At 43.5% G+C, this 22,195-nt stretch overlaps 1 protein-coding gene across 1 annotated transcript; it reads right to left on the minus strand.

The window, feature by feature from the left end:
* Positions 1-937: 937 nt before the first annotated feature.
* LOC307135952 (zona pellucida sperm-binding protein 3-like) lies at positions 938-2,572 on the minus strand. The gene is made up of 4 exons (XM_079832682.1): positions 2,057-2,572; positions 1,880-1,983; positions 1,263-1,807; positions 938-1,191 (listed from the first exon to the last, which is right to left on the minus strand). The coding sequence occupies exons 1-3, from the start codon at positions 2,173-2,175 to the stop codon at positions 1,626-1,628; spliced, it is 405 nt and encodes a 134-aa protein (XP_079688808.1). The 5' UTR covers positions 2,176-2,572; the 3' UTR covers positions 938-1,191; positions 1,263-1,625.
* Positions 2,573-22,195: the final 19,623 nt, after the last annotated feature.

Below are 22,195 nucleotides of genomic sequence, written 5' to 3' on the forward strand. Positions count from 1 at the left end.
CAAAGGTTTTCAACCAACACGCACACACACTTTGTCAATCCCCAAACGGACGAGGCGTTTATACTTGACGCACTCGCCGTTGTACTATTCTGTGAAACGACAGAGGGCGACTCGGAGAAATTGTTCTATAAACCATCAGGAAACAGCAGTGAGAGAAGAATGTAGCTACACAGGTGACCATATTTATTTGAATAAACTTCACCAAAAACCACACTACAAAAGAATCGTGTAAAACTCAGTAAACCTTGATTGCTAATCATGAATACGGTGTATGCTTTCGATTTACCCCGAAAGAAAGTGAAATATGACAACCTGCCCCATAGGTGGGGCACATTAACATGACAGCTTGATGTTATCAGATACAATCAAATAAAACAACAAGACAAAATACAAATTAACTTTCAAATAAAATATACTAATTTCTTCTGAACATTGACTGTCATTCTTTCCTCAATAGAATAGCATAGTTCTAATAGGGGCACATTGTAACAGTTACAACATGCCCCACCTGTGCAACTGGGATTTAAACCCGTCTAGTGTCTTCTGCTGGTTAGAGCAGCATTAAAAGAACTCTCAACTTGGTCTTATTTTCAATAAACTTAAGAAATGTACGTCTGTTATGTTAAATGTTCAGTGAGAGCGTCCAAAGAATTATTAATTGGTGCAGTTTCTCTAAATAATGTTGATATGGCAACTAGTAAATACATTAGGTTTCATCATCCCGGCATGTGTGGAAAGTTAACCTGTTACAACTAGCCCCGCGTTTAAATTCCAGACGGAGAAAAAGAATAACTTCTGTACCTCTGCAAGTCACATAGCATGCAGCCATAGGGTTTCAGACTAAATGGGACTTGCGAAGGTACAGTCAGTTCCACCACATTTGCAGAATAAGGCACTCTTTCCAGGTCAAAAGCAAAGTGACAAGTCAGATACAAGCAAGGATTGATGTCAGTTTTATTGAGAAACTTTCTTTTGCCCTTGAACAATTACAGGACCAAGTGTGGCCTTGCCTTCCCACTGAACACCTAGAGAGAAGAAAAAGAGCAAAGTTAGGAGCACTTAAAACATCAAAAGCAACCTTAAAGCAAGAGCTACCGACCTCCATAGGGAGAAGCAGCAATTCCACCATCAGGACCACATGTTGAGTCACAGCAACCACAAACTTGGTCATTTCCATCAGCAGCAAACCACCTGCAACAAGACAAAGCACTTTCAACATGAGCAAAGTCAGCTTTTTAAAAAAAAGAATAAGTGCAACGTACCCATTGGCAAAGGAACAGGATTTGCGCTGAGCGTCACTGGGTGCAGAAGCAATAGTTGCCTTCAGAACACATGTTATGTAGATCTACAAGGGATGACAGACAAGTCAGAAAACCAAAGCAGATGGGAAGAGAAGTCGAATTAACTCTTGTGGTACATACAGAAGGACTGGTGCTCTCCTGGAACATGAATGCCTCCAGCTGGAACTGGATCTTGTCAACCTGGGACCGAGGCATGAAGCGGGAGCTGGAAGCTGTAGCCTTGGCATCCACAAAGCACCTGACGACAAAGTCACCACAAAGAGCAACTCATGAAGGTTTAAAAAGAGCAAACAAAACAGTCCTATAGCATCAAGAGCCATGACCTTACCCATGATTCTCAATGAAGGAATATCTCGGAAGGGAGTTCACGTCAGGCACTTGAGTGGCCACACAGCTGTCCACAAACACACGCAGAGGCACATGATTGTACTGCTTCACAGATGCCTCGATGTTAATAACGCCACCCAGGAAATAGGAGTATGAAGGCCTCTGGTAGGACCAATCGTCTACAAAAGAGAAGGAACACCCTAGGAAGAGCCACATTTGCAAGGTCGAAGGTCCAAAGAAAGTGCACTTACCCAGCATGAGCTTCAGGGAGAACATCAAGACTTCTTCACCAACCTTGGTTGAGGCATAAGGGACCCATGTTGGCCTCAAGGCATCACTGCTTACATTGTGTAGCCTGTGGTTCATGAAAGTACCCATTAAATGGTCTCCCAGTTGCACAAGCAGTGAAAGTCACAGAGGCCACTTACCTTTGATAGTGGCATTGAACGCCAACAATTGCACCATCGGCCCGGGTAATCGGAGTACCTGCAAGAGCCTCAGGGGTGTAGGTAAGAGAGAAGGTGTAGACAAGCTCATCCTCATTCATCTGTAAGAGATTGTAGTTAAAACAAGACAGTTCCTCATGAAGGTGTAATCATTATTATGAATGAGAGAAAGTGCATTGTGCAATACAGTGGACAAACACTTCAAGCAGGAGAAAACAACTGCAGAGCTTAAAACAAACATTTCTTAAGGCCCGTTCATACCAATGCATATGCCAGCTGCCCTGGCATTGCAAATACAACATACAACAGCAGTGTGAACTGACGGTCCTTGAAGAGGACTTTGGATATCCTCAATTTGAACAAACAACCGATTAAGATTTAGGAGTTCTTACCATCTGCACGCTGTTGCAGTCCTGTAATTCATACTCAAAGAGGAGCACCCTAGACTCAGAGTCCTGACCAGCAACAGGACATCCACCTAAAGACAGACCAGTTGGCTGGATCAACTGACCATTGCTAAACAAGTCCTGCTGGACTTCTACAAGAACCCGGTTCTCTCCGCATTGAACCGCTACGCTGCTGGGAGTCACGGGTTGCCTCAACTGGAAGTCCACCGCCAACTCGCTCTGCACCTCGGGAACGACGGGATACCTCCAATCCAAAGGCTTCACTGGACCCTGCAACAGCTGCTTCTCCTGAAGGCCAAAAGGCTCCTGTGCAAGGCCTCTGGAGGCAGGACCCAAAGGACTCTGAAATGGAGAAGCCACTTGCAAAGGATTCCAGAGCTCTGGAGCAGAAAAGGCAGGACTTCTGAAATCTGGATCTGATTTTTGCCCCGTGCTTCTTGGACTTTGACTGTGCATCAAACTTCCCCATGCATCAGGCAGATCAAACACAACCATCACAACCACCACTAACACACCTCTCAGAAGCCCCATCCTAGCAAACTTGGACACAAATGCCACAACACACACCAGTGCTTGGCTTTGCCATTTTGTACAGCTTTGAATGAAGGTGGCTCATCCCCTTTTAGTTGAATTGATTGCCTTTGATTCTCCTCTGGACCTGTAGAGTTTATATGCATCTCTGGGACCCACAGGGATCTGCACAATTTGTATGTCTCTCTTATCTGACAAATCGAGGGGGACATTTACATGACACCATTTTCAAATGAAACTTTAAATGCATTGTGTTCATTTACACAACAACAGTGCTTTGTGGGCCTTAAAAATGCAAACTTTTAAAAACAGGGTTTCAAAGTTTTTGAAAATGAGACCATTATTGTCTCCATGTAAACTACAAAAACATGAATTTGTGAAAACTGTGACATCATGCGCATGCATATTGCGTGTTTAGTCTATAGGCACGTAGTGTTTCTTTGCAAAGTGTCATCGCCATCTACTGGATTCTCTGCAGAGATTCTCCTAGAGATTTAATCAGATCAACGTCATATTTGCACAGTCTAATCTAAAGGCCTTGGTGATGTTTTCCCTGAAGGTCGTGTCAGTGGCGGCCTCACAAAGTTCGATGGTTCGCCATGACACAGGAAGCTGTTGTAAGTCGGGCATACAATGTCCGATCTGCCCCAAACTTCAGATGTTTGATAAGAGTCCTGGCCTGAAGACATCTACATATGAGTTTCAGAATTAGGCATGGCAAAATGGCTCGATAGCGCCACCTACAACATTTCAACGAAGTGCCCCTCCCGCTACGTTTCACGTACAGGTATGAAATTCGGTACACAGCCCAATACCTACAAAAAATCTCCTGGTACAAAATCAACGACACAGAGGGAAGATAGTGAGGGAAGGGCATGAAAAAGTGAATTGAAACACAGTCATTCATTTTTGTCCACTTGCCCTCAGCTTCTTATTCTTTAACATCAGCAGTTTATGCAACTGGCCACAGACCTACGTTTTCTCAAATTTTCCGCCAAAATGTCTCTAGGAAAAATGTGTGACACAAAGAGCAAGAAGAGTTAACAGGACTAAGACTTAAGTTAATGATGGGACACTAAAATGGACAAATATAATAGTAGACCCCATTTTGAAATGTGTATTTCACAAACCTAATACACCAACAGTTAGCTCTTCAAACCAGTTAAATAGAATTCAAATGGGATGCATTTCCTTGACAGCATGGATACTAGTCAAATTGCCTTCCACGTTCTGTTTTTAATGGTGCAACAACAAGCACAGACAGTTAAACAAAGTAGCTTATTGTCCAAATCTACAGAAGCGACATGGTTTAGACCAGTTAATGTCACACTCTGGAAACGGTTTATAAAGACCCCTTTCATGAGTGAAGGTTAAAAGTCAAAAAAGTTTAAAACATTTTAGACCGCATTTACACCTGTATTTAGCATAGTCCACTTGTGATTGGACTGATAAACGCTTTAGTACCAGGTGTAAACAGGCCCTCAGACAGCAACTCAGGTGTGATACACCAGTTAAGGGACTAAACCAGCTTTTATTAAAGCACCAGTCTACTTTTCAATAAACATTGGGGCTAGCCTAAAGAAAAAAGGCTGGTCACAGTTTGGGATTAAAAAGGACAATGCAGGTTGATACTGATTTCATTGCAGATGCAATGCTGTACTTGCATGACTTCGGGGGGCTTTCAAATAGCATTAGCAAAAAACAGAGGGACTTGGCATGCTTGAATATCAGTACAAGCAGTTATGTTAGTCCAGCCATAAAGCCACAAGTAGAGACCAAAACAGATTCCATTAAGAACAGGGACCCAGGTTAGCAACTGGAACTTGGCTTGTTTAGTTCAAGTCAAGCATAACCTTGAAGCAAAAAAGGGAACTCTGGTTTAGTAGTGTAGCCCAATAAATCAAACTGAGAACAGTCATGAAAGATCAATACCAAAGAGACAGTTGAGTTGAGAAGTTTATTAAAACTACTAAAGTCACATGACCAGGTTAACTTCTCCACTAGACACCACAGTTTGCCCACTAGAGATGGTCTTGACGTTAGCATCTCTTCCTGGAAAAGAAATGGTAGAATCGTGAGGCATTTAAAAACCAAATTCTCATGGTTCCTGAAGTCAGTTTACAACAAGCACTCACTTTTCCTAGTGCAGCTTTGCTCACAGGAGCCAGAAGAGGGATGGCACACTGCTGTACTACAGTGGATGAAGATCTAACAGAGGGGGGAAAGGGATAAGCCACAGAAAGAAAAACACCTAATATTAAGGATTCAGGCAAGGCTGCAGAGCATACGGTTTCCTGTAGAGGAGCCAGTGATGCTGGATCCACAAATGTGAACATCTTCACAACAAAGCGCTTGTAGTGGGTTGGGAACTGAAGACCAGAAGATCCAGCCACCGGAACCAATGAGGTCAGGTAACGGTCATCCTGGTAAGGGCATCTGAAAGGTAAAGAGGCAGTCAGAAGTGCCTTACAGCACACTAGATGGATAAAGACTGGCCTTACTCACCCATCGACCAGAAGGTCCCACTGGGGTAGACTGAGTGGACTGGGGGTTGATGTCGCCCAGCAACGTCCCAGCATTAGGACAATGTTGGGGTCGGTCCTCTCCAAAATGCGCACCTCAACATACACAGGCTCCCGCAGGACTTTTGTGACGGGATAATCAGCATCACCGTAGTAGGACGTGTATGCCTCATCCCCTGAGGAAGAAAACCAGCGTTTAACCAGAAACTGCTGCAACCTGGAGTTTTAGAAAATACTTATGCATACTTGGACAGACACTTACCTTCTGCACAGCCTTTGGTGACACATTGACCATTTGCCAGTCTAAGCTCCACCCTGAGGGGTCCAGAAGCCGCTACTGGTGGAGGTGCAGGAACAGTGTTGACCTCCACAACCAGAGCTTCCACAGAAGTAGCAGAGTACCTACACTGGAAGAGAAGCCTAGACAACAAATAGTGAGCTTGTAGCCTTTGTCAAGGATTCATATTTTTTTTTCTAAATAAAATAAAATCCCTACTCAAAATGGCTGTCCCTTGTGATGGAACCAAGTGGTCCGACACCCACTTCATACGAGGAGGTCATTCGGTTTTCATACACCACATATCCACCGTCCTCCTGCAAATAGTAACTGTTGGCATCCAGGCCATTCTAAGCCATGCAGAACAGAACCACAAGCAGCTACTCACCATCATGCTTGTGCCACATGCAGTGACAGGGAACTGGTATATAGCAAAGGAAGGTGTGGATCCCACAGGACTGCAAGGTGGGTCGTTTCCACCCAGGAGACGGACTGAATCCAGGCTCAAGCGAGGTAGTGTAACATCTCTTGCCACCACTACCACAAACTGACCATCTCTTATACACTGGACAGTCACTGGAACAAGGTACAAGAGCAGGTTATTACTGAGGAGTGGTTTAACATGAACACCTTTGCATTGACTCACTCTTACCTGCCTTCCCATAGAAACACTGCTGTCCGTTAAAGCAGCAGTTGATAGCGTCACACTCAGCACCACTGATACCAGGTGGGCCACATTGGATCTGCTCATAATCAGCTACAGCACATTTGTCAAGGGGCTCTGCCTGCGCCACTGGCTGCTTAGACTGAACCTGCTGATGAAACTGTTGACTAGCTTGTTGTTGAACCTGCTGAGGAAACTGTTGACTAGCTTGTTGTCGAACCTGCTGAGGAAACTGTTGACTAGCTTGTTGTTGAACCTGCTGAGGAAACTGTTGACTAGCTTGTTGTTGAACCTGCTGAGGGAACTGTTGACTAGCTTGTTGTTGAACCTGCTGAGGGAACTGTTGACTAGCTTGTTGTTGAACCTGCTGAGGATACTGTTGACTAGCTTGTTGTTGAACCTGCTGAGGATACTGTTGACTAGCTTGTTGTTGAACCTTCAGAGGAAACTGTTGACTAGCTTGTTGTTGAACCTTCTGAGGAAACTGTTGACTAGCATGTTGTTGAACCTTCTGAGGAAACTGTTGACTAGCATGTTGTTGAACCTTCTGAGGAAACTGTTGACTAGCTTGTTGTTGAACCTTCAGAGGAAACTGTTGACTAGCTTGTTGTTGAACCTTCTGAGGAAACTGTTGACTAGCTTGTTGTTGAACCTTCAGAGGAAACTGTTGACTAGCTTGTTGTTGAACCTTCTGAGGAAACTGTTGACTAGCATGTTGTTGAACCTTCTGAGGAAACTGTTGACTAGCTTGTTGTTGAACCTTCAGAGGAAACTGTTGACTAGCTAGCTGTTGAACCTTCAGAGGAAACTGTTGACTAGCTTGTTGTTGAACCTTCTGAGGAAACTGTTGACTAGCATGTTGTTGAACCTTCTGAGGAAACTGTTGACTAGCTTGTTGTTGAACCTTCAGAGGAAACTGTTGACTAGCTAGCTGTTGAACCTTCAGAGGAAACTGGGGCAGATTACTCCACTGTGGAACAGCATGACAAAAAGCACAAAACCACACACAAAGTGCCAGCGATTGAACAGCACACCAGCTTCCTGCCATTGTTCAACAGCTAGTCACACTGTTGAGATGATGCCCTTTGGTCTTTTTGTATTCTACAGATTTTGGCTAATTAACGATAATCCCTCCCTCTTCATGAACAGTCATGATTCTCCAGACTTGCCCAAATGGGAGCTTATGCTACCAGAAAATTCTCATCAAAATGATACGCATGTGATGTAGGCCTATATTGACTCCAATTAGTCAGATTTGTCATATTGAAGACAAATAAAAAGGTTCATGCTCAGGTTTGCTACTGGAGCTTGCCCAAAGTACTTTGGGTAGATGTTTGGTGCATTCCGCTTTGCTTGTAGACATGCAGAAATGCTAACTAGCATTACTACTTTTACAATATCTTTATATGGCAGAAATAGTAAGAGTAGTCTGTAGTTCCAAATTTAGCAACACACTCACAAACCTCCCTAAGCACTTCCCCTCGGGGCAATCCCTGTCGCCAGTTTGAAGTGTTCCACAAGTGGACAAGAGAGGTTTATGTGGACAGACCTTCGACTCCTTAGACAGAGGGGACCAGTCTACTCATATATACTTTAATTACAAAATAAATGTAACCGTAATCAGTTACTTATGAAAATGTTCATTATTACAAAGGGGGTTACATCTGAATATTTTCTGTAAAAAGCTAGGATATGTTGAATAATATGAATTTGTTGCTTTGCCTGTGCAGGATGCCTCTTGCCATTTACAGTGTTTTTTTTATATCCAATTGCTAGGACCCATTTCTCAATACTTAGGTCACTTTTTCAAAACTCTTCACACAGTTCTCCTAACAAACTTTCAGCTCGGCACAGCAGATCATTTCACATTCAAAATGCACTAAAACTACCAAAACACAATTCTTTCCCCTAGCAAAGGTTTTCAACCAACACGCACACACTTTGTCAATCCCCAAACGGACGAGGCGTTTATACTTGACGCACTCGCCGTTGTACTATTCTGTGAAACGACAGAGGGCGACTCGGAGAAATTGTTCTATAAACCATCAGGAAACAGCAGTGAGAGAAGAATGTAGCTACACAGGTGACCATATTTATTTGAATAAACTTCACCAAAAACCACACTACAAAAGAATCGTGTAAAACTCAGTAAACCTTGATTGCTAATCATGAATACGGTGTATGCTTTCGATTTACCCCGAAAGAAAGTGAAATATGACAACCTGCCCCATAGGTGGGGCACATTAACATGACAGCTTGATGTTATCAGATACAATCAAATAAAACAACAAGACAAAATACAAATTAACTTTCAAATAAAATATACTAATTTCTTCTGAACATTGACTGTCATTCTTTCCTCAATAGAATAGCATAGTTCTAATAGGGGCACATTGTAACAGTTACAACATGCCCCACCTGTGCAACTGGGATTTAAACCCGTCTAGTGTCTTCTGCTGGTTAGAGCAGCATTAAAAGAACTCTCAACTTGGTCTTATTTTCAATAAACTTAAGAAATGTACGTCTGTTATGTTAAATGTTCAGTGAGAGCGTCCAAAGAATTATTAATTGGTGCAGTTTCTCTAAATAATGTTGATATGGCAACTAGTAAATACATTAGGTTTCATCATCCCGGCATGTGTGGAAAGTTAACCTGTTACAACTAGCCCCGCGTTTAAATTCCAGACGGAGAAAAAGAATAACTTCTGTACCTCTGCAAGTCACATAGCATGCAGCCATAGGGTTTCAGACTAAATGGGACTTGCGAAGGTACAGTCAGTTCCACCACATTTGCAGAATAAGGCACTCTTTCCAGGTCAAAAGCAAAGTGACAAGTCAGATACAAGCAAGGATTGATGTCAGTTTTATTGAGAAACTTTCTTTTGCCCTTGAACAATTACAGGACCAAGTGTGGCCTTGCCTTCCCACTGAACACCTAGAGAGAAGAAAAAGAGCAAAGTTAGGAGCACTTAAAACATCAAAAGCAACCTTAAAGCAAGAGCTACCGACCTCCATAGGGAGAAGCAGCAATTCCACCATCAGGACCACATGTTGAGTCACAGCAACCACAAACTTGGTCATTTCCATCAGCAGCAAACCACCTGCAACAAGACAAAGCACTTTCAACATGAGCAAAGTCAGCTTTTTAAAAAAAAGAATAAGTGCAACGTACCCATTGGCAAAGGAACAGGATTTGCGCTGAGCGTCACTGGGTGCAGAAGCAATAGTTGCCTTCAGAACACATGTTATGTAGATCTACAAGGGATGACAGACAAGTCAGAAAACCAAAGCAGATGGGAAGAGAAGTCGAATTAACTCTTGTGGTACATACAGAAGGACTGGTGCTCTCCTGGAACATGAATGCCTCCAGCTGGAACTGGATCTTGTCAACCTGGGACCGAGGCATGAAGCGGGAGCTGGAAGCTGTAGCCTTGGCATCCACAAAGCACCTGACGACAAAGTCACCACAAAGAGCAACTCATGAAGGTTTAAAAAGAGCAAACAAAACAGTCCTATAGCATCAAGAGCCATGACCTTACCCATGATTCTCAATGAAGGAATATCTCGGAAGGGAGTTCACGTCAGGCACTTGAGTGGCCACACAGCTGTCCACAAACACACGCAGAGGCACATGATTGTACTGCTTCACAGATGCCTCGATGTTAATAACGCCACCCAGGAAATAGGAGTATGAAGGCCTCTGGTAGGACCAATCGTCTACAAAAGAGAAGGAACACCCTAGGAAGAGCCACATTTGCAAGGTCGAAGGTCCAAAGAAAGTGCACTTACCCAGCATGAGCTTCAGGGAGAACATCAAGACTTCTTCACCAACCTTGGTTGAGGCATAAGGGACCCATGTTGGCCTCAAGGCATCACTGCTTACATTGTGTAGCCTGTGGTTCATGAAAGTACCCATTAAATGGTCTCCCAGTTGCACAAGCAGTGAAAGTCACAGAGGCCACTTACCTTTGATAGTGGCATTGAACGCCAACAATTGCACCATCGGCCCGGGTAATCGGAGTACCTGCAAGAGCCTCAGGGGTGTAGGTAAGAGAGAAGGTGTAGACAAGCTCATCCTCATTCATCTGTAAGAGATTGTAGTTAAAACAAGACAGTTCCTCATGAAATGTGTAATCATTATTATGAATGAGAGAAAGTGCATTGTGCAATACAGTGGACAAACACTTCAAGCAGGAGAAAACAACTGCAGAGCTTAAAACAAACATTTCTTAAGGCCCGTTCATACCAATGCATATGCCAGCTGCCCTGGCATTGCAAATACAACATACAACAGCAGTGTGAACTGACGGTCCTTGAAGAGGACTTTGGATATCCTCAATTTGAACAAACAACCGATTAAGATTTAGGAGTTCTTACCATCTGCACGCTGTTGCAGTCCTGTAATTCATACTCAAAGAGGAGCACCCTAGACTCAGAGTCCTGACCAGCAACAGGACATCCACCTAAAGACAGACCAGTTGGCTGGATCAACTGACCATTGCTAAACAAGTCCTGCTGGACTTCTACAAGAACCCGGTTCTCTCCGCATTGAACCGCTACGCTGCTGGGAGTCACGGGTTGCCTCAACTGGAAGTCCACCGCCAACTCGCTCTGCACCTCGGGAACGACGGGATACCTCCAATCCAAAGGCTTCACTGGACCCTGCAACAGCTGCTTCTCCTGAAGGCCAAAAGGCTCCTGTGCAAGGCCTCTGGAGGCAGGACCCAAAGGACTCTGAAATGGAGAAGCCACTTGCAAAGGATTCCAGAGCTCTGGAGCAGAAAAGGCAGGACTTCTGAAATCTGGATCTGATTTTTGCCCCGTGCTTCTTGGACTTTGACTGTGCATCAAACTTCCCCATGCATCAGGCAGATCAAACACAACCATCACAACCACCACTAACACACCTCTCAGAAGCCCCATCCTAGCAAACTTGGACACAAATGCCACAACACACACCAGTGCTTGGCTTTGCCATTTTGTACAGCTTTGAATGAAGGTGGCTCATCCCCTTTTAGTTGAATTGATTGCCTTTGATTCTCCTCTGGACCTGTAGAGTTTATATGCATCTCTGGGACCCACAGGGATCTGCACAATTTGTATGTCTCTCTTATCTGACAAATCGAGGGGGACATTTACATGACACCATTTTCAAATGAAACTTTAAATGCATTGTGTTCATTTACACAACAACAGTGCTTTGTGGGCCTTAAAAATGCAAACTTTTAAAAACAGGGTTTCAAAGTTTTTGAAAATGAGACCATTATTGTCTCCATGTAAACTACAAAAACATGAATTTGTGAAAACTGTGACATCATGCGCATGCATATTGCGTGTTTAGTCTATAGGCACGTAGTGTTTCTTTGCAAAGTGTCATCGCCATCTACTGGATTCTCTGCAGAGATTCTCCTAGAGATTTAATCAGATCAACGTCATATTTGCACAGTCTAATCTAAAGGCCTTGGTGATGTTTTCCCTGAAGGTCGTGTCAGTGGCGGCCTCACAAAGTTCGATGGTTCGCCATGACACAGGAAGCTGTTGTAAGTCGGGCATACAATGTCCGATCTGCCCCAAACTTCAGATGTTTGATAAGAGTCCTGGCCTGAAGACATCTACATATGAGTTTCAGAATTAGGCATGGCAAAATGGCTCGATAGCGCCACCTACAACATTTCAACGAAGTGCCCCTCCCGCTACGTTTCACGTACAGGTATGAAATTCGGTACACAGCCCAATACCTACAAAAAATCTCCTGGTACAAAATCAACGACACAGAGGGAAGATAGTGAGGGAAGGGCATGAAAAAGTGAATTGAAACACAGTCATTCATTTTTGTCCACTTGCCCTCAGCTTCTTATTCTTTAACATCAGCAGTTTATGCAACTGGCCACAGACCTACGTTTTCTCAAATTTTCCGCCAAAATGTCTCTAGGAAAAATGTGTGACACAAAGAGCAAGAAGAGTTAACAGGACTAAGACTTAAGTTAATGATGGGACACTAAAATGGACAAATATAATAGTAGACCCCATTTTGAAATGTGTATTTCACAAACCTAATACACCAACAGTTAGCTCTTCAAACCAGTTAAATAGAATTCAAATGGGATGCATTTCCTTGACAGCATGGATACTAGTCAAATTGCCTTCCACGTTCTGTTTTTAATGGTGCAACAACAAGCACAGACAGTTAAACAAAGTAGCTTATTGTCCAAATCTACAGAAGCGACATGGTTTAGACCAGTTAATGTCACACTCTGGAAACGGTTTATAAAGACCCCTTTCATGAGTGAAGGTTAAAAGTCAAAAAAGTTTAAAACATTTTAGACCGCATTTACACCTGTATTTAGCATAGTCCACTTGTGATTGGACTGATAAACGCTTTAGTACCAGGTGTAAACAGGCCCTCAGACAGCAACTCAGGTGTGATACACCAGTTAAGGGACTAAACCAGCTTTTATTAAAGCACCAGTCTACTTTTCAATAAACATTGGGGCTAGCCTAAAGAAAAAAGGCTGGTCACAGTTTGGGATTAAAAAGGACAATGCAGGTTGATACTGATTTCATTGCAGATGCAATGCTGTACTTGCATGACTTCGGGGGGCTTTCAAATAGCATTAGCAAAAAACAGAGGGACTTGGCATGCTTGAATATCAGTACAAGCAGTTATGTTAGTCCAGCCATAAAGCCACAAGTAGAGACCAAAACAGATTCCATTAAGAACAGGGACCCAGGTTAGCAACTGGAACTTGGCTTGTTTAGTTCAAGTCAAGCATAACCTTGAAGCAAAAAAGGGAACTCTGGTTTAGTAGTGTAGCCCAATAAATCAAACTGAGAACAGTCATGAAAGATCAATACCAAAGAGACAGTTGAGTTGAGAAGTTTATTAAAACTACTAAAGTCACATGACCAGGTTAACTTCTCCACTAGACACCACAGTTTGCCCACTAGAGATGGTCTTGACGTTAGCATCTCTTCCTGGAAAAGAAATGGTAGAATCGTGAGGCATTTAAAAACCAAATTCTCATGGTTCCTGAAGTCAGTTTACAACAAGCACTCACTTTTCCTAGTGCAGCTTTGCTCACAGGAGCCAGAAGAGGGATGGCACACTGCTGTACTACAGTGGATGAAGATCTAACAGAGGGGGGAAAGGGATAAGCCACAGAAAGAAAAACACCTAATATTAAGGATTCAGGCAAGGCTGCAGAGCATACGGTTTCCTGTAGAGGAGCCAGTGATGCTGGATCCACAAATGTGAACATCTTCACAACAAAGCGCTTGTAGTGGGTTGGGAACTGAAGACCAGAAGATCCAGCCACCGGAACCAATGAGGTCAGGTAACGGTCATCCTGGTAAGGGCATCTGAAAGGTAAAGAGGCAGTCAGAAGTGCCTTACAGCACACTAGATGGATAAAGACTGGCCTTACTCACCCATCGACCAGAAGGTCCCACTGGGGTAGACTGAGTGGACTGGGGGTTGATGTCGCCCAGCAACGTCCCAGCATTAGGACAATGTTGGGGTCGGTCCTCTCCAAAATGCGCACCTCAACATACACAGGCTCCCGCAGGACTTTTGTGACGGGATAATCAGCATCACCGTAGTAGGACGTGTATGCCTCATCCCCTGAGGAAGAAAACCAGCGTTTAACCAGAAACTGCTGCAACCTGGAGTTTTAGAAAATACTTATGCATACTTGGACAGACACTTACCTTCTGCACAGCCTTTGGTGACACATTGACCATTTGCCAGTCTAAGCTCCACCCTGAGGGGTCCAGAAGCCGCTACTGGTGGAGGTGCAGGAACAGTGTTGACCTCCACAACCAGAGCTTCCACAGAAGTAGCAGAGTACCTACACTGGAAGAGAAGCCTAGACAACAAATAGTGAGCTTGTAGCCTTTGTCAAGGATTCATATTTTTTTTTCTAAATAAAATAAAATGCCTACTCAAAATGGCTGTCCCTTGTGATGGAACCAAGTGGTCCGACACCCACTTCATACGAGGAGGTCATTCGGTTTTCATACACCACATATCCACCGTCCTCCTGCAAATAGTAACTGTTGGCATCCAGGCCATTCTAAGCCATGCAGAACAGAACCACAAGCAGCTACTCACCATCATGCTTGTGCCACATGCAGTGACAGGGAACTGGTATATAGCAAAGGAAGGTGTGGATCCCACAGGACTGCAAGGTGGGTCGTTTCCACCCAGGAGACGGACTGAATCCAGGCTCAAGCGAGGTAGTGTAACATCTCTTGCCACCACTACCACAAACTGACCATCTCTTATACACTGGACAGTCACTGGAACAAGGTACAAGAGCAGGTTATTACTGAGGAGTGGTTTAACATGAACACCTTTGCATTGACTCACTCTTACCTGCCTTCCCATAGAAACACTGCTGTCCGTTAAAGCAGCAGTTGATAGCGTCACACTCAGCACCACTGATACCAGGTGGGCCACATTGGATCTGCTCATAATCAGCTACAGCACATTTGTCAAGGGGCTCTGCCTGCGCCACTGGCTGCTTAGACTGAACCTGCTGATGAAACTGTTGACTAGCTTGTTGTTGAACCTGCTGAGGAAACTGTTGACTAGCTTGTTGTCGAACCTGCTGAGGAAACTGTTGACTAGCTTGTTGTTGAACCTGCTGAGGAAACTGTTGACTAGCTTGTTGTTGAACCTGCTGAGGGAACTGTTGACTAGCTTGTTGTTGAACCTGCTGAGGGAACTGTTGACTAGCTTGTTGTTGAACCTGCTGAGGATACTGTTGACTAGCTTGTTGTTGAACCTGCTGAGGATACTGTTGACTAGCTTGTTGTTGAACCTTCAGAGGAAACTGTTGACTAGCTTGTTGTTGAACCTTCTGAGGAAACTGTTGACTAGCATGTTGTTGAACCTTCTGAGGAAACTGTTGACTAGCTTGTTGTTGAACCTTCAGAGGAAACTGTTGACTAGCTTGTTGTTGAACCTTCTGAGGAAACTGTTGACTAGCTTGTTGTTGAACCTTCAGAGGAAACTGTTGACTAGCTTGTTGTTGAACCTTCTGAGGAAACTGTTGACTAGCATGTTGTTGAACCTTCTGAGGAAACTGTTGACTAGCTTGTTGTTGAACCTTCAGAGGAAACTGTTGACTAGCTAGCTGTTGAACCTTCAGAGGAAACTGTTGACTAGCTTGTTGTTGAACCTTCTGAGGAAACTGTTGACTAGCATGTTGTTGAACCTTCTGAGGAAACTGTTGACTAGCTTGTTGTTGAACCTTCAGAGGAAACTGTTGACTAGCTAGCTGTTGAACCTTCAGAGGAAACTGGGGCAGATTACTCCACTGTGGAACAGCATGACAAAAAGCACAAAACCACACACAAAGTGCCAGCGATTGAACAGCACACCAGCTTCCTGCCATTGTTCAACAGCTAGTCACACTGTTGAGATGATGCCCTTTGGTCTTTTTGTATTCTACAGATTTTGGCTAATTAACGATAATCCCTCCCTCTTCATGAACAGTCATGATTCTCCAGACTTGCCCAAATGGGAGCTTATGCTACCAGAAAATTCTCATCAAAATGATACGCATGTGATGTAGGCCTATATTGACTCCAATTAGTCAGATTTGTCATATTGAAGACAAATAAAAAGGTTCATGCTCAGGTTTGCTACTGGAGCTTGCCCAAAGTACTTTGGGTAGATGTTTGGTGCATTCCGCTTTGCTTGTAGACATGCAGAAATGCTAACTAGCATTACTACTTTTACAATATCTTTATATGGCAGAAATAGTAAGAGTAGTCTGTAGTTCCAAATTTAGCAACACACTCACAAACCTCCCTAAGCACTTCCCCTCGGGGCAATCCCTGTCGCCAGTTTGAAGTGTTCCACAAGTGGACAAGAGAGGTTTATGTGGACAGACCTTCGACTCCTTAGACAGAGGGGACCAGTCTACTCATATATACTTTAATTACAAAATAAATGTAACCGTAATCAGTTACTTATGAAAATGTTCATTATTACAAAGGGGGTTACATCTGAATATTTTCTGTAAAAAGCTAGGATATGTTGAATAATATGAATTTGTTGCTTTGCCTGTGCAGGATGCCTCTTGCCATTTACAGTGTTTTTTTTATATCCAATTGCTAGGACCCATTTCTCAATACTTAGGTCACTTTTTCAAAACTCTTCACACAGTTCTCCTAACAAACTTTCAGCTCGGCACAGCAGATCATTTCACATTCAAAATGCACTAAAACTACCAAAACACAATTCTTTCCCCTAGCAAAGGTTTTCAACCAACACGCACACACACTTTGTCAATCCCCAAACGGACGAGGCGTTTATACTTGACGCACTCGCCGTTGTACTATTCTGTGAAACGACAGAGGGCGACTCGGAGAAATTGTTCTATAAACCATCAGGAAACAGCAGTGAGAGAAGAATGTAGCTACACAGGTGACCATATTTATTTGAATAAACTTCACCAAAAACCACACTACAAAAGAATCGTGTAAAACTCAGTAAACCTTGATTGCTAATCATGAATACGGTGTATGCTTTCGATTTACCCCGAAAGAAAGTGAAATATGACAACCTGCCCCATAGGTGGGGCACATTAACATGACAGCTTGATGTTATCAGATACAATCAAATAAAACAACAAGACAAAATACAAATTAACTTTCAAATAAAATATACTAATTTCTTCTGAACATTGACTGTCATTCTTTCCTCAATAGAATAGCATAGTTCTAATAGGGGCACATTGTAACAGTTACAACATGCCCCACCTGTGCAACTGGGATTTAAACCCGTCTAGTGTCTTCTGCTGGTTAGAGCAGCATTAAAAGAACTCTCAACTTGGTCTTATTTTCAATAAACTTAAGAAATGTACGTCTGTTATGTTAAATGTTCAGTGAGAGCGTCCAAAGAATTATTAATTGGTGCAGTTTCTCTAAATAATGTTGATATGGCAACTAGTAAATACATTAGGTTTCATCATCCCGGCATGTGTGGAAAGTTAACCTGTTACAACTAGCCCCGCGTTTAAATTCCAGACGGAGAAAAAGAATAACTTCTGTACCTCTGCAAGTCACATAGCATGCAGCCATAGGGTTTCAGACTAAATGGGACTTGCGAAGGTACAGTCAGTTCCACCACATTTGCAGAATAAGGCACTCTTTCCAGGTCAAAAGCAAAGTGACAAGTCAGATACAAGCAAGGATTGATGTCAGTTTTATTGAGAAACTTTCTTTTGCCCTTGAACAATTACAGGACCAAGTGTGGCCTTGCCTTCCCACTGAACACCTAGAGAGAAGAAAAAGAGCAAAGTTAGGAGCACTTAAAACATCAAAAGCAACCTTAAAGCAAGAGCTACCGACCTCCATAGGGAGAAGCAGCAATTCCACCATCAGGACCACATGTTGAGTCACAGCAACCACAAACTTGGTCATTTCCATCAGCAGCAAACCACCTGCAACAAGACAAAGCACTTTCAACATGAGCAAAGTCAGCTTTTTAAAAAAAAGAATAAGTGCAACGTACCCATTGGCAAAGGAACAGGATTTGCGCTGAGCGTCACTGGGTGCAGAAGCAATAGTTGCCTTCAGAACACATGTTATGTAGATCTACAAGGGATGACAGACAAGTCAGAAAACCAAAGCAGATGGGAAGAGAAGTCGAATTAACTCTTGTGGTACATACAGAAGGACTGGTGCTCTCCTGGAACATGAATGCCTCCAGCTGGAACTGGATCTTGTCAACCTGGGACCGAGGCATGAAGCGGGAGCTGGAAGCTGTAGCCTTGGCATCCACAAAGCACCTGACGACAAAGTCACCACAAAGAGCAACTCATGAAGGTTTAAAAAGAGCAAACAAAACAGTCCTATAGCATCAAGAGCCATGACCTTACCCATGATTCTCAATGAAGGAATATCTCGGAAGGGAGTTCACGTCAGGCACTTGAGTGGCCACACAGCTGTCCACAAACACACGCAGAGGCACATGATTGTACTGCTTCACAGATGCCTCGATGTTAATAACGCCACCCAGGAAATAGGAGTATGAAGGCCTCTGGTAGGACCAATCGTCTACAAAAGAGAAGGAACACCCTAGGAAGAGCCACATTTGCAAGGTCGAAGGTCCAAAGAAAGTGCACTTACCCAGCATGAGCTTCAGGGAGAACATCAAGACTTCTTCACCAACCTTGGTTGAGGCATAAGGGACCCATGTTGGCCTCAAGGCATCACTGCTTACATTGTGTAGCCTGTGGTTCATGAAAGTACCCATTAAATGGTCTCCCAGTTGCACAAGCAGTGAAAGTCACAGAGGCCACTTACCTTTGATAGTGGCATTGAACGCCAACAATTGCACCATCGGCCCGGGTAATCGGAGTACCTGCAAGAGCCTCAGGGGTGTAGGTAAGAGAGAAGGTGTAGACAAGCTCATCCTCATTCATCTGTAAGAGATTGTAGTTAAAACAAGACAGTTCCTCATGAAATGTGTAATCATTATTATGAATGAGAGAAAGTGCATTGTGCAATACAGTGGACAAACACTTCAAGCAGGAGAAAACAACTGCAGAGCTTAAAACAAACATTTCTTAAGGCCCGTTCATACCAATGCATATGCCAGCTGCCCTGGCATTGCAAATACAACATACAACAGCAGTGTGAACTGACGGTCCTTGAAGAGGACTTTGGATATCCTCAATTTGAACAAACAACCGATTAAGATTTAGGAGTTCTTACCATCTGCACGCTGTTGCAGTCCTGTAATTCATACTCAAAGAGGAGCACCCTAGACTCAGAGTCCTGACCAGCAACAGGACATCCACCTAAAGACAGACCAGTTGGCTGGATCAACTGACCATTGCTAAACAAGTCCTGCTGGACTTCTACAAGAACCCGGTTCTCTCCGCATTGAACCGCTACGCTGCTGGGAGTCACGGGTTGCCTCAACTGGAAGTCCACCGCCAACTCGCTCTGCACCTCGGGAACGACGGGATACCTCCAATCCAAAGGCTTCACTGGACCCTGCAACAGCTGCTTCTCCTGAAGGCCAAAAGGCTCCTGTGCAAGGCCTCTGGAGGCAGGACCCAAAGGACTCTGAAATGGAGAAGCCACTTGCAAAGGATTCCAGAGCTCTGGAGCAGAAAAGGCAGGACTTCTGAAATCTGGATCTGATTTTTGCCCCGTGCTTCTTGGACTTTGACTGTGCATCAAACTTCCCCATGCATCAGGCAGATCAAACACAACCATCACAACCACCACTAACACACCTCTCAGAAGCCCCATCCTAGCAAACTTGGACACAAATGCCACAACACACACCAGTGCTTGGCTTTGCCATTTTGTACAGCTTTGAATGAAGGTGGCTCATCCCCTTTTAGTTGAATTGATTGCCTTTGATTCTCCTCTGGACCTGTAGAGTTTATATGCATCTCTGGGACCCACAGGGATCTGCACAATTTGTATGTCTCTCTTATCTGACAAATCGAGGGGGACATTTACATGACACCATTTTCAAATGAAACTTTAAATGCATTGTGTTCATTTACACAACAACAGTGCTTTGTGGGCCTTAAAAATGCAAACTTTTAAAAACAGGGTTTCAAAGTTTTTGAAAATGAGACCATTATTGTCTCCATGTAAACTACAAAAACATGAATTTGTGAAAACTGTGACATCATGCGCATGCATATTGCGTGTTTAGTCTATAGGCACGTAGTGTTTCTTTGCAAAGTGTCATCGCCATCTACTGGATTCTCTGCAGAGATTCTCCTAGAGATTTAATCAGATCAACGTCATATTTGCACAGTCTAATCTAAAGGCCTTGGTGATGTTTTCCCTGAAGGTCGTGTCAGTGGCGGCCTCACAAAGTTCGATGGTTCGCCATGACACAGGAAGCTGTTGTAAGTCGGGCATACAATGTCCGATCTGCCCCAAACTTCAGATGTTTGATAAGAGTCCTGGCCTGAAGACATCTACATATGAGTTTCAGAATTAGGCATGGCAAAATGGCTCGATAGCGCCACCTACAACATTTCAACGAAGTGCCCCTCCCGCTACGTTTCACGTACAGGTATGAAATTCGGTACACAGCCCAATACCTACAAAAAATCTCCTGGTACAAAATCAACGACACAGAGGGAAGATAGTGAGGGAAGGGCATGAAAAAGTGAATTGAAACACAGTCATTCATTTTTGTCCACTTGCCCTCAGCTTCTTATTCTTTAACATCAGCAGTTTATGCAACTGGCCACAGACCTACGTTTTCTCAAATTTTCCGCCAAAATGTCTCTAGGAAAAATGTGTGACACAAAGAGCAAGAAGAGTTAACAGGACTAAGACTTAAGTTAATGATGGGACACTAAAATGGACAAATATAATAGTAGACCCCATTTTGAAATGTGTATTTCACAAACCTAATACACCAACAGTTAGCTCTTCAAACCAGTTAAATAGAATTCAAATGGGATGCATTTCCTTGACAGCATGGATACTAGTCAAATTGCCTTCCACGTTCTGTTTTTAATGGTGCAACAACAAGCACAGACAGTTAAACAAAGTAGCTTATTGTCCAAATCTACAGAAGCGACATGGTTTAGACCAGTTAATGTCACACTCTGGAAACGGTTTATAAAGACCCCTTTCATGAGTGAAGGTTAAAAGTCAAAAAAGTTTAAAACATTTTAGACCGCATTTACACCTGTATTTAGCATAGTCCACTTGTGATTGGACTGATAAACGCTTTAGTACCAGGTGTAAACAGGCCCTCAGACAGCAACTCAGGTGTGATACACCAGTTAAGGGACTAAACCAGCTTTTATTAAAGCACCAGTCTACTTTTCAATAAACATTGGGGCTAGCCTAAAGAAAAAAGGCTGGTCACAGTTTGGGATTAAAAAGGACAATGCAGGTTGATACTGATTTCATTGCAGATGCAATGCTGTACTTGCATGACTTCGGGGGGCTTTCAAATAGCATTAGCAAAAAACAGAGGGACTTGGCATGCTTGAATATCAGTACAAGCAGTTATGTTAGTCCAGCCATAAAGCCACAAGTAGAGACCAAAACAGATTCCATTAAGAACAGGGACCCAGGTTAGCAACTGGAACTTGGCTTGTTTAGTTCAAGTCAAGCATAACCTTGAAGCAAAAAAGGGAACTCTGGTTTAGTAGTGTAGCCCAATAAATCAAACTGAGAACAGTCATGAAAGATCAATACCAAAGAGACAGTTGAGTTGAGAAGTTTATTAAAACTACTAAAGTCACATGACCAGGTTAACTTCTCCACTAGACACCACAGTTTGCCCACTAGAGATGGTCTTGACGTTAGCATCTCTTCCTGGAAAAGAAATGGTAGAATCGTGAGGCATTTAAAAACCAAATTCTCATGGTTCCTGAAGTCAGTTTACAACAAGCACTCACTTTTCCTAGTGCAGCTTTGCTCACAGGAGCCAGAAGAGGGATGGCACACTGCTGTACTACAGTGGATGAAGATCTAACAGAGGGGGGAAAGGGATAAGCCACAGAAAGAAAAACACCTAATATTAAGGATTCAGGCAAGGCTGCAGAGCATACGGTTTCCTGTAGAGGAGCCAGTGATGCTGGATCCACAAATGTGAACATCTTCACAACAAAGCGCTTGTAGTGGGTTGGGAACTGAAGACCAGAAGATCCAGCCACCGGAACCAATGAGGTCAGGTAACGGTCATCCTGGTAAGGGCATCTGAAAGGT

Source organism: Gobio gobio, assembly GCF_949357685.1.
Source record: "Gobio gobio genome assembly, chromosome: 13".
NCBI classification, from domain to species: Eukaryota; Metazoa; Chordata; class Actinopteri; order Cypriniformes; family Gobionidae; genus Gobio; species Gobio gobio.

Bases quoted from the DNA above. Each gene is read 5' to 3' on its own strand.
- LOC307135952 (XM_079832682.1), bottom strand. From the start codon at position 2,175: ATGAATGAGGATGAGCTTGTCTACACCTTCTCTCTTACCTACACCCCT. The intron at 1,984-2,056 runs GTAAGTGGCCTC...CATGAACCACAG, and splicing joins GTTCAATGCCACTATCAAAG to GCTACACAATGTAAGCAGTG. The intron at 1,808-1,879 runs GTAAGTGCACTT...TCTCTTTTGTAG, and splicing joins CTCCCTGAAGCTCATGCTGG to ACGATTGGTCCTACCAGAGG.